Source organism: Diabrotica undecimpunctata, chromosome 3, assembly GCF_040954645.1.
Source record: "Diabrotica undecimpunctata isolate CICGRU chromosome 3, icDiaUnde3, whole genome shotgun sequence".
In the NCBI taxonomy this organism is placed as follows: domain Eukaryota; kingdom Metazoa; phylum Arthropoda; class Insecta; order Coleoptera; family Chrysomelidae; genus Diabrotica; species Diabrotica undecimpunctata.
This window is the reverse complement of record NC_092805.1, coordinates 109,109,887-109,123,812: the sequence shown is the minus strand read 5'-3', so window position 1 is coordinate 109,123,812 and position 13,926 is coordinate 109,109,887. Positions and strand designations below refer to the sequence as shown.

Below are 13,926 nucleotides of genomic sequence, written 5' to 3'. Positions count from 1 at the left end.
GGTGATTAGACCGTTGCTCATGTATGGGTTTGAGACGTGGACCGTGACCAAAGAAACTGAAAGAAAACTTAGATGTTTTGAGGGAAAAATCCTCAGAAGAATCTTTGGGCCTTATCACTTCATTAATAGCAATCAATACTGAATAAGAACAAATGCTGAATTCAAGCAGATGTATAGAGCGAGCGATATAGTCCAAGAGATTAAATCCTAACGTCTAAGATGGGCTGGCTATGTCCATAGATTCCCTAATAACCGCTTTGCCATGTTAATGTGGAAGGAAGCCCCCACAGGAAGAAGGCCCTTAGGATGTACATGAATGCGATGGAGAGACAATATATGGTCAGATCTAAGAACAATGTGGCTACCCACTGACCTGACTATTATGGACGACAGTTCAAGATGGAAGCAAGTTGTGCAGTTGGCCAAAACCCACCCTGGGCTATAGTGCTACGAGAAGAAGAAGAAGCTAATTTTTTCCTGAGTAGCTTTATTTTGACGAGACGCCCAACTTTGTCCTTACAACAATTTGCGTTTGTGGTAGCTAATAGGGATAGCAGGGATGAAACATGAAACACGTTGATTTGACGATTCTCAAAAATTTATTAGTACCGTGGTTTTTTCTTGTTTATTTTATCTAAATTATACGAAAAAATATTTGTTCTTCAAAATGCAAGGTTTTACCAAAGAGTCTTCCCTTTCAACATATATAATTAAAGAGGTCATAAAAAATAATTACTAACCACCTGATTTTTTTCTGTTGGTTAGTCAATATTTATATAATTTATCACCCACATTGTCATACAAATTGTGTAGTACGTTATCCTGATCCTTCGTTCAAAAGTTGTCTATATCATTTTTGTATTAGTAACTGTAGGACAAAAGTATCATGTGACAGGTTAGTGTATTTTTCATCCAAATAAAATAATATCCTACAAAAAAAACAGTTATGTAGCGCTAGTCCGAAAAAAATTGTCCTTTTCGTTTTCCTATTTGTGAAACACAACACAACATTAAGTGAAAACATATTCTTGAAAAGGTCCTGAAACGTTTTATTGTGATATGTCTAAGTTAAATATTGTGTTTATATTGGATTAAGCCACAAGCATGTTTTTTCTATTGGCGTCAGATTGCTTGATCCATTCAGCCACGATAGATAAAAAATACTGTTTGCTACAATATTAAATAAGTATATTATACAGGGTGTCCAGAAATTCCCCTGACAAACGAAGACAGGAGATTCCTCAGATAATTTTAAGACAATTTAATCCGATTCACCTAGTTTGAAATTGCTTCCTAAGGGAATTAGAGCTCTTTGAAGATGGTGCCTTGTAATTGATTTTTTTTACCTCCAGAATGCTTCTATTTATAAAAACGAAAACTAGTACGATTTTCCGAAAAATCAGAAAGATGACATACTTAGGGCATATGATGTGTAATGAGAAGTATCAACTAATTTTCAACAAGGCCAGATAGAAGGCAAAAGATCTCAAGGGCGCAGAAGGGCATCGTGGTTGAAGAACATCAGACAGTGGGCAGGAATGACTACCATACATCTATTTAGAGCAGCTGCCAACAAAGTTGTATGGACCAACGTGATTGCCAACATCCACAGAGAATAGGCACCAAAAGAAGAAGACGAAAAAACGAAAAATTTTCAAATCGATTTTTTTAGAAAACGGCTTATACTACAGACTTAAAGTAACAGTACATTGAAGTACTTATATACCTGAAAATGTAATAATCTAGTATAACGAATGATTCAGAACATATTCTACCTGATGATACAATATGGCTTCAGAAAATCTAGGTCAACATTGGAAGCATTAACAGTAATTGTAACAGATATTTTGGCTGGATTTACTAGTAATCTCATGACTATGGCAGGTTTCAACGATATTACAGGTGCATTTGATAACGTTAACCTAGATGTTTTAACCAATAAATTGATTTCGATTGGATTTAATTCGCAATTAGCGAACTTTATAACCTCGCTGTACACAAACAGGAAAATACTTATAAAAATAGAACTACGAACCTAGGACTCCCCCAAGGCAGGATTTTAAGTCCTGCTTTGTTTTTATTATATACAATGGATGTCAGTGTGAAACTTCAAAACATACGAACAATACAATTTGTAGATGATATTGTTTTTTATTGTACAAGGAAAAACTTTGAAACTTGTGAATATGAATTAAATAAAACTTATGACATCTTTAACGAGTGGCTGAATGAAAATTATTTTACACTTTTTGAACACAAAACAGAGGTGTGTCTCTTTAGCCGAAAACGAAACATTGAACTGTAAATGATGTAAAACTGGGACCTAATAATTTCCAAATAAAAAATGTTGTGAGATACATAGGATTATATCTAGATCGGAAACTGTTATGGAAAGATTGTATCCATCAAATAACAAAAAAGTCTGAAAATGCTATTAACATACTGAGAGCCTTTTGTTATACAAAATGGGGGGCTGACCCAAATATCGCCTTGTTATTTTATAGAACCATGATAAGATCAATCCTGGATTATGCTAGTCATTTGTATGGATCAGCGGCACAAATTCATTTAGACAAAATAGAAACCCAAAAAAACAAAAGTCTAAAAATATGTCTTGGATATCTCAAGTCAACCCCGATAAATATTATGGAAGCAGAAGCTGTAGAACCACCGTTACAACTAAGAAGGCAACTAATTAGTAACAAGTTTATCACAAAAGCATTTGCTAAATTCGCAAGTTATATAATTTCTATCCATGAACTGTCAATTTCAGTACTCACACAGTCTTATTGGCTAAGAAAGAAAACTCCGCTAATTTGTGAAAGTTATACCACTCTTTCTCAATTCAGGTCGGTACTGTACACATCAAAAACCCAACCAATATTTTCAGAACATCCGCATATTCTTTTTTCTAATAAAATTAAAACGTTTCAGATTGAGAAAAACGACCCCTTCCTCGAAACGGTCTATCAACGATGGCCTGACTATTATAAGATTTACACCGATGGATCAAAACAAATTCGTACAGGTTCCACTTTTTACGATCACACCTCAAAATATCATGAAGAGTTCAGATCACCAGATGAGGCAACGATATATACAGCAGAAATGTTTGCAATAAGTGAAGCTCTAAAATATATACTTAGGACGTATAGACTCAAAAATGTCATATTTACGGATTGTAGAGGTGTCATAGAGAGACTAAAAAATATAAGTGCGGCCAAGAACTTAAGTCATCTAGAAGTAGAAATGCATGAAATCTCTTAGCTCGCAACAGGAGGTGCTAATAGTTTGGATCAAAGGGCATTCGGGTATACAAGGAAACGAAATTGCGGATAAGTTTGCAAAATCCGCCTCAGACTTACACAGAGATTCTATTAACCAGTGTATTCTATATACAGATTTGAATTCCACACTTAAAGTTCAACTTAAGACTAAATGGCAAGAACTATATAACAGCAAACAAATAGGATTAAATTATAAATCATGTCAAGTCCAAATCCCAATAATAAGATGGTTCCACAACCAAAACAACAGGAACCTTATTACTACTTTAAACAGAATAAGAGCAAGTCATGCAATGTCACCAATCTATAAATGTAAAATTGGTTTAATTGATGATTCCTCATGTTTATGTGGTGAACTTGGAGACTTAACACACATTCTACTTGGTTGTTCATTAAATAGTCAAAGCACAGATAAATTTTATAATGAAGTTGTTAATAACAAAATTTGCTTACACATAAATTTAAATTGTATAATTTTCAATAAGAATATTAATATATTGTACTGCTTACATAATCACGCCAAAAGGTGCAAAATGAAATTGTAAATTACTAACCATTTCTTTGTTAGCAATTCTGCAACTAGTTTAGATTTTGTAAGTGGGCGACGAAAAAATTAAAAAAAAAACACAAAAAAAAAATAGAAAATAAAAGTAAAAAAAAACAAAAAAAAACATACACTGGTCACACTTAACTTTTACACTACTAATACTTTAAGCATTGTTATTGTGAAGAAGGATGAGTTTTCTTTAAATTTCTGTAAAGTTTTTTTTTGTTTATTTTTTTTAACTTATAGTTTCAGAAAAAAAAATTGTCTGGCTAATTGGTCTTTACCAAAGCCATCTAATTAATTAAAAAAAAGTATCATGAATGCTTAAAAGTTAGACAAAAAAGTTATGCGTTAAAATAACCGTTGACTTACCCAAAACGCACGCATATGACCGGTACTACAAGTTTTTGCTTTTCTAAATAGAAGCGTTCTGGAGGTATTAAAAACTAATTACAAGGCGCCATCTTCAAAGAGCTCTAGCCATCTGTAGCTCCCTTAGCAAGCATTTTCAGACTAGGTGAATTGGGTTTAATTGTCTTAAAAAAAAATGTCTTAAAATTATTTGAGGAATCTCCAGTCTTCGTTTTTTAGGAGAGTTTCTGGACACCCTGTATACGAACATATACACACTTATGCACGCACATACATACATACACGTATACATTGACCAGTAGGTATACTCTTCACTTACAATTTATTGTAATAATAATTACATTTTTAAATAAATATAAGGTTGAATGCTCGAATAAATGAACTTTGATCAGATAAAAGGCATATATCGAGCACAGTTTAATTAAATCTTGCCCAAGTACTTTCGATCCCTAGATCATCTTCAGGGGCATTTCGTCAATTGTGGCCTATCAGGCAAGAACAAGATGTCATAAACATATAATTGTACATTAAACTACACTACAAATAGACAAACAAACACTTTAAAATAATTTAAGGAAGGCTACATTACTTGAAGAAGCCGGAGACAGAATGGCTCCTGATCTAACGGAAATGTTGGGGTGACACCCCAACATTTCCGTTAGATCAGGAGCCATTCTGTCTCCGGCTTCTTCAAGTAATGTAGCCTTCCTTAAATTATTTTAAAGTGTTTGTTTGTCTATTTGTAGTGTAGTTTAATGTACAATTATATGTTTATGACATCTTGTTCTTGCCTGATAGGCCACAATTGACGAAATGCCCCTGAAGATGATCTAGGGATCGAAAGTACTTGGGCAAGATTTAATTAAACTGTGCTCGATATATGCCTTTTATCTGATCAAAATTACATTTTTAACTAAAAAACTTGACGTTTCGGTTTCCGTTTTGATGTTGTGACGTTTTGATGTTTGAACGATTTTATAGATTTGAACCGAATCTATAATTTTTTATTCTAATTAATGATGTCAATCCATTTTCATTACTTGTCGAAATATTTTAATTGACAAAAATATTTCTATACCTACTGTATAATCAATAGAATAGATCATTTAATATTTTAAGGGTAAAAATGACAAGTGTATGTACTGAATAGTATTTAGTGCAAATAAAATATTGTAGGTATAACACAAGATTGTTTATAAAGAAATAAAGGCTTTGGAAAATTTATACAATAATATGTATTGTCGTTAAATAATTTATGCGTTTATCACTGTTCCATAGGTACCTCCATAACGACACATTTGTCGTAAAGATATTATAATAATAATCCATTAAAAAAAATTTTTGCCAATTTTTTTTTTGTATAATGGCTTTGGCATAGCCAATTAGCCAGTGTTTGCGAATTTGATCACTTTTTTCTTAATTTTTGCATTTCATTTTTTTTTAATAAGTCTACTTTTTTTTATTATTTTTTCTTAATTCTGTGTTTACAGGTAGTTTATTTTTATTTATATTACTAACCTACCTTAACATCCTCACAAAAAAATTGTGATGAAAAGGCCTAGGCGTCTATATTCGTTGCTAATGTACAGTAAAAAACGCTGTACTTATGTGTACTTGTTTTATACCAGTGTGACTCAGCTCCAATAGAAAATGCAAAAAATAAATATTTACTATTTCATTTATCTTTTTCAATACAAGCCATCAGAAGGTAAATATTTACAAGTCCATACCCAGTAAATGGACTTGGGTAGAGGAGCTCCCGACTACGATATTCGAAGCCCTCTAAAGAGCACCCGGATATAACAGAAGGTGGTTAGACCCTTATTTGTTCCCCCGAGGTGACATGGCGCCCGACAACGTAGATTATTCCGAACCTGCGACCCAGCTCGCTTCACAGAAGTCAACACACCATTGACTTCAACATGGGTTGAAGTCAAGAGAATAATGGGGAGAACCACGTAGTGTTAGAAAGCAATACTCTAACACTCCGACATCGAGGCATTCTGCAGACCTGATTCCTTCGACGTGTAGACACCTTTGACGAGCCAGGCTTCTTCGAAGTTAGAAGCCCCGGATGCCGATGGAAGTCCCGGAGTAGACCCAGTCATTGCCCCCTACCGAAAGTGGTCGGACGACCACGTAGGCTTCGGCACACTGGTACCCTACGAAACCCCGTTGGATATGGCAGATGGGATCCGGACGACCGAAATGAAGACGAACCCGTTGGAGGAGTTGGCACACCGAGCGAGGATGGACCTGCAGGAGCTTGAGATGCCGTCATCACCACCGACCTCCCCCCGTAAGTGTGTTGTGTGAATTATTTTGAACATTTTATACTTGTATTTTTATGCATATTTTCTTGTGTATTTTCACATGTACTTTTATTGTATTTTTTATTCAATACATATTTTTCCCAGCCGCAGAGTCTCCAGAGGAGGGGGGATGTCATCGAATGCGATAGTCTGTGGACTAGTACGCATTTCGATGCGCATCGCCCCGCCTCGAATTTTCCCATTGGCTCTTGACCTGGAAATCCCTATTTATCGCTCGAACAGCGTATATAAATATTGGCGATTTTCAGGTCAGCCAGGTCAGTCCCTCACGGGCTCTCCGAGAGCTTAGTGCTCTTGGGGCGCTGCTTCCTGCTGTTCCAATTATACTCTGTGGCTGAGATATTATTCAATTACAATCTAATGTTTTATTTCGACCTATATTTTTGTCATGTAAGAAATATCTTGTCTTTTTCAAGACAAGCCTTCAGAAGACCACGACCTGATGCTTTATTTCGACTTTGTCATGTAAGAAATATCTTGTTTTTTTCAATACAAGCCATCAGAAGATAAATATTTACAAGTCCATACCCAGTAAATGGACTTGGGTAGAGGAGCTCCCGACTGCGATATTCGAAGCCCTCTATAGAGCACCCGGAGATAACAGAAGGTGGTTAGACCCTTATTTGTTCCCCCGAGGTGACATACATTAAGGAAAGACATCAGGTATCAACAAAGGTGTTTATATTTTAAAAACAGCAAACAATCGTAAATTTCTTTTCTGTCTAAAGCAAGAAGATGCAGTATATTATATGGGCTTTCAATGTTTAATTTTAAAAGTTAAGCTCATTAGATTGCTCTCTATATTTTAAACAATCAAAAAAGATGTGGTCCAGGTCACCGATTTTATTACAGGCTTCATAAAGATCACTCTCAAGTATTTTTATTTTAAATAAATGTGGTGGATAACATGCGTGACCAAACTTCATTCTGCTGATAGTAGTTATACTTTTTCGACTTCTCATTGTACCAAGGTTTTCTCCTTAATTTGGTGTCAAGTCTGGTGTAACGTGTTGGATTTGTAAAGCTGTACTCTTGCCATAACTAGGACCATTTCTTCATCATTCTCTGTTTTGCTATGATTATTTGTTCATCTGTGGTTAATTCGTAATTTATTTGTTCCCTCATTACTATGCTTTCTTTGGCAATTTGATCTGCAATTTCATTGTTTGTTATTCCTGCGTGTGCTTGACCCAGAAGAATTTTATATATTTATTTTGATCTTGTAAATGTTTTTGAATGCTAAAAAGAATGTCATTGGTTGTGTTTGAGTTTGATTTTAAAATTTAAAGAAAGGAAAGTGAATCGGAGAAGATTATAGCATTCTGATCCTCTTCCCAATGAACATATTCAGGTGCTTTTAGAATTGCTATTGCCTCAGCTGTGAAAATAGATGTGTTTTTATTTAACTTATATTTTTTCTGTACACGTTTAGGTATTACGAAAGCGCAACCTGTACCATCGATGTTTTTTGATCCATCAGTGTCTATAGTGACGTTGTTTGGATGTGCCTCTAAAATTTGATTTATGACTATACTATTAAATGATGCTAACTCCAAATAAAGAGATATATTCACATCAGAGGAAACAAAGTGATCAAAGTAGTCGGTTCCTACCTTTGTTTGTGGTTTTAAGGTCACGTTTCTTAATCCATCACAAATAGGAGGAGAGTTTTTATGAATCCAAAAAGGCTTAGTTACGTCGTATTCGTTTAACTTATATATGCTGCTAATGAATGGTGAGTTTTTCTTTAGCGACTTAATAATCATTTTTTCAGCTAAAAATGATCTTCTCAGTTCTAATGGAGTTTCGATTGCTTCAGCTCTTAACGGTTCAACTGGTGTAGATTTCATTGCTCCCAGACATATTCTGAGTGATTTGTTTTGAATAATATCCAGCTTACGTAGATTTGTTTTATTGGCTGTTTCATAAAGTGTACAAGCGTGAAACAACAACAACAACAGTGAAATAATAAATAATTGATCTTATGTAAGCTTTATAGAAGATTAGAGCTGTTTGAGGTTCTCCATCTAACCTAGTTCCCATAATGGATTTTAAGAAGTTTAGTGCTTTATTGCATTTTCTCTCTATTTGTTTAATATAAAGTTTCCAGGTCAATTTTCTGTCTAATGTGATTCCTAAGTATTTCACATTGTTATCCACTGAAAATTCTATACCATCTATTGTAATTTTTTGCATCGGTTTCATGTTATGCCTGGTGAAGATTATAACTTTGGATTTTTCTCCGGAGATTTGTAGCCCTAAATCACTTATGGATCTTAAAACGAGTTTCGTGCTTGAATTCAAACGATTGATGCATTCATCGAGATGTTTGCTACGTGTATAAACAACAAACTCATCGGCATATTGTATAATAGTTGCTTTAGATATGGAGTTGTGTAAACTAGTAGTATATGTAATAAAAAGTAATGGTGCAAGGACAGATCCTTGTGGCAAACCTAAATTTGCAGTTTGGTATTTTACTGGGCACCCATAATGTCCTCTGAGCCCTACTTGTCTGTTTATAAATAATTTGCATATCGTATTAGCAACTTCTTGAGGAATTTGTAATTGCATCATTTTTTCCCGTAAGATGAACCAGTTGAAATTGTCATAGGTACCTTTAACATCTAGAAACATCGTTCCATTATACTCGTTTTCAGTTAAGCCTATTTGTGTGTAAGTAAGAGTGTCACCGGATCTATGGTGCCAAAACCTTTTTTAAAACCATATTGTGTAGTTGGCAGAGCGCCGGTTGTATTTAACCACCATTCCAATCGGGTTTTAATTATTTTTTCGAAAACGTTAAGTATACATGGCATAAGTGCAGTAGGTCTATATGAGTCACATAGGTGGAGGTCTTTGTTTGGTTTGTGTATTGGTATTATAATAGCCTTTTTCCATTCTTCTATACTTTCCCAATTGATCAATGTGGGGGTTAAATTATATAAAAATATTGTCTAATTCACAGAAAATAAAATCAGGTGGTTACTAATTATTTTTGATGACCTCGTCAATGATACATGCTGAAAAGGGGGACTTTTTGTAAAAACCTTGCATTTTGAAGGACAAATATTTTTTCGGTTAATTTAGATAATAATCTTAAGAATTAATAAAAAAAATAACCCATTAGTAATAAATTTTTGAGAATTGTCAAATCTTCATATTTCATACCTGTTAACCCTGTTAGCTACCACAAATGCAAATTTTTATAAGAACAAAAGTTGTCAAAATAAAGCTACTGATGAAAAATTGGCTTGTTAGTAATAATGGGCCCGAGATCCCGGGCTTTATTAAATGTAGTAAATAATTTTTTTGTAAACCGATTAGAAATTGAAACACTACTTAAGCCTTGATACTTCCTCTATCCTTCCTATAATATTTGATCTTTTTGAATGTTAATAAATAAAGTATAAAAGGTAGACTAATTATATACGTAATATATAAATTTATTTACCGTTGTTTCGATTTTTAGTGCGTCTTAGCCAGTATTATAGTTGAATCGCTAAAAGGACTAATATTCCAAGTTGCTCATCTTCCAAGATTTTGGCGACTAAGCAAATGGGATGCTATGGTCTGGATAGTTACATTTTTGGTTACTTTTTTTATTTCTATTATCTACGGATTGATAGCTGGAGTTGTTGCTGCAGTTTTCAGTCTATTTATGCAAGGATATCACACACATACATGTATTTTGGGACTTGTGCCCAATACGGACCTGTATTTAGATATCGAGAGATATAAATCGGTGAGTACAATCCAAATTATAAAACTTTTATTAGTCCAGACAGAATCTGTCGAAAAGTAGACCATAATGGACATTTTCCATATGAGTCTATTTTTTTGGTGGATTCACTTTATGATATACGTTGTATCAATATTCACCATATGTGCCAGTCGCAAACCTTGTGCTTAATTTTTTATTTAACAAAATTTGAAAAAAAAAAAGATTTTTACGCCCATATTTTTGCCTATAACTCGAGAGATATTGATTACCCAAAAAAATATATAAAGGGAGTTTTTTTAGAGGTATAGAAATCTAAGTTGGCAACATTTTTTAACTAGCGACCATTTTGACAGCTGTACAGTGATTTATGTTTAGTTTGGTTTGACATTTCAGCATGAATAGTCTGACGCCTTTACAACGCTTCCAAATTGTGCAAATTTATTTTGAAAATTATGGTTTTGTTCGAAAATCGTATCACGCACTGCGTCCATTTTATGGTCGACCTAATCGTCCATCAGAGCAATTAATTCAATTAACCATGGAACGTTTTCGCACCACGTTTACTCTAAATTATAATACGCATCCACAGAGACATCGTTCAGTGCGTACAGAAGAAGTTGTTGCTGGTGTAGAGCGTAGCATAGAGGAAGACCCGAATCAGTTCATCAGTTCATCCGCCATGTGCATAGCAGATGGATATGTGTCCATCCACTTTGTGGAAGATTTTGAGAAAAAAAATTGATTTTCGAGCTTACAAAATCCAACTCGTGTAAGAATTGAAGCTACAAGATTACCTAGCAAGGCGTAGATTCTGTGAATGGGCCCAAAACGAGATTGGCGTTGATCCTGATTTTCATAAGAGAATTTTGTTTAGCGATGAATCTCACTTTTGGTTAAATGGCTATGTCAAAAAACAAAACTGCCGTATTTGGGGTAAAGATAATCGTCAAGTGTATGTTAAGACACCATTACATCCAGAAAAACTACCTGTTAATGTGCTTTGTGGGCTGATGGAATCATTTGTCCATACTTGTTAAAAAAAAATGCTGACCAGAACGTTATAGTCAATGGTGACCGCTATAGAACCATGACTACTGACATTTTTATTCCTTATTTGAACAACCATGATTTGCAGAAGCTGTGGTTTTAACAAGATGGCGCAACATGTCACACAGCTCGTGCCACAATTGATTTATTAAAAGAAACGGTGGGTAACCGCATAGTTTTACATTTCGGACCCATGAATTGGCCTCCATGATCGTGCGATTTAACAGCGCCAGACTATTTTCTGTGGAGATATGTGAAGTCGCTAGTCGACGCCGATAAGCCTGAAACGATTGACCACTTGGAGAACAACATTCGCCGCGTTATTGCCTATATACGGCCACAAATGTTGGAAAAATTCATCGTAAAATTGGACCTCTAGATTAAACTACGTCAGAGCCAGCCGTGACGCTCATATACCAGAAATCATATTTAAATTATAATGCCAAAAGATTATCTTTTGAATAAAGCCAGTTTCATGTAAATTTACAAAATCGTCTTTGTTTTATTCCATTTTAAAGTTCTATACCTCTAAAAAACACCCTTTATTATAGAAGGTTAAAATTAAAAGTGTTAAAAGTAAAATTTAAGTAGCTAGCATTAAAAATTTAATGTGCATTATTTAAAAAATTGGAATACTTGGGCAAAAAGTGCAAAAAGGAGTTTTTCCAAAATTTTTTGACATTTTAAACAGAACTTACAGCCTTTATATTCCTCACTTTATTCCGCATCATAAGCACTTTACATAGTCGTAAACTTTTTTACATGTAAAGAACTGCTCAAGCGATAGCTTGGTTCTGCTAAAAAAAAAGAATAGTCGCTCCGATTGATTCCTTTTAGTATGAAATACGTATTAGCGAATATATAGAGGCACTATACGTGGAATCAAATCTTAACTGTCTTTTCTTTTATTTCGATATACTCTTTATGATAACGAGAAACCAATTCGCCAAGGATTTTTGCTTAAAAAGGAAAAGACAATTAAGATTTGATTTTGGTTTCGAAAATGTGTTTACGGATTTTTGCTTAGTTGTGGAGATATGTTGTGGAACGCAATTTTATATTCCCCATTTCTTTCTTTACATCTTTAGCAACGTCTGTTTTGCCTTGCAATTCTTAGGAGGTACAGATTAAAGCAAACATCTGGATTTTGGTTTCGTCAATAGAAATCTTCGGATTTCTACTTTCGTAATTTATTATCAGATATCGCTATTTCGTCCATACTGAAGCCTTTTTATTCTTACTTCCTTTTTTTACAGGAAAGATTATTTTCACGTTCAGAGTTTCTTTAAATAGTCGTTCCGATGATTCCTTTCATGATTAAATACGTATAAGAAAATATACAGAGGCACTATACGTGAAATCAAATCTTAACTGTCTGTCCTTTTAAAAGATAAAGAGTTTAAGAAAGTATTAGTTGATTAAGCCACAATGCGAAATTTTCAAATAAAACTTCATTTTCAAATTTAATAAATTAATAATTATTATAAAACTACTGAAAATATACTTATATATATAGTACTACTTTTTTTCAAAAACGCCATTCAAACAATATTTATTAGCATCTTATATTGCTCCGCATGGCTTCACTATAGGAAGTTAATGGTTTAGAAAACTACAGATTCATATGTATGCACAGTATTATGATTGTCTGATATAACGAGATCGGCTTATAACGAGGTAATTAGTCTGTCATTTCAGTTCTCGTTATAGAGGGAGTCTACTGTATATATATTCTCCCGTTCCATGGTAAACTATAACCAACAACTTCCATTCCTAGATGTGCTAGTTATTAAGAAAGAAGACGGAGGCATAGGACATACAGTATACCGTAAACCAACCCATACTGACAGGTAGTTACAACAATTAAATTCGGTAATAAAAACCTTAATAACAAGATTGGAGAAATTGGAGGACCATAAAAACGAAGAAATATACAAAGTCAAAACAGCTCTAAGAAAAAATGGCTTCTCCATGTCTACGATTGAAAAGACACAGAGATCTTGAAATAAAAGCAAAGATCCAGAAAAAGAGGAAAAATCAGTCGGAAAAACTATCCTGGCCTATATAAAGGGTACGACAGACAAAATCAGCAGAGTACTAAGAGAAAACAAAATAGAGACTATTTTTAACACCGACAGAAAAATCGCAACCATATTACCACCGGCAAAAACAAAAGTTGCGTTAGAACATCAAGGTGTATACAGAATTCCGTGTGAGGACTACGATAAATCATACATCGGACAGACAAATCGAAGGATACAAGTACATTGAAAATAAAGCCAAACGTATAATCAGGGAAGCCATAGAGATCGAAAAACCAAAATCCAAAAAATTTAACCAGTGATGATGTCCAAAGACTCCCAAATACGTGGAAACAAATTCCGCAGCAAAATATAGAAACTAAAATAGCGGAAAAGTTATATAGTGGTATGGACCTGAAAACCTAAAGTGGTAACACACTGCTGTAATGGGAGCTATGTTCATCCAAAATAAAGACAACTATTCCCTCAGGCTTCTTCGGTGCAAAATGGTTCGTTAGCCACAGAAGTAGGCGGCATACTGTCCTTATACTCGGCTACTTAATTGTTTCCCTTCAAAACATATGCTGGAGGTAAA

General features: G+C 34.2%; 1 protein-coding gene across 3 annotated transcripts in view; it reads left to right on the top strand.

The window, feature by feature from the left end:
• The window catches only part of LOC140437212 (prestin-like), a 107,184-nt gene that overhangs the window by 64,547 nt on the left and 28,711 nt on the right, over positions 1-13,926 (top strand). For all 3 annotated transcript variants that reach the window (XM_072526588.1, XM_072526587.1, XM_072526589.1), the window contains one exon: positions 10,012-10,284. In XM_072526588.1, the coding sequence (XP_072382689.1) occupies positions 10,012-10,284 (273 nt within the window). The remainder of the gene's footprint in view (positions 1-10,011; positions 10,285-13,926) is intronic.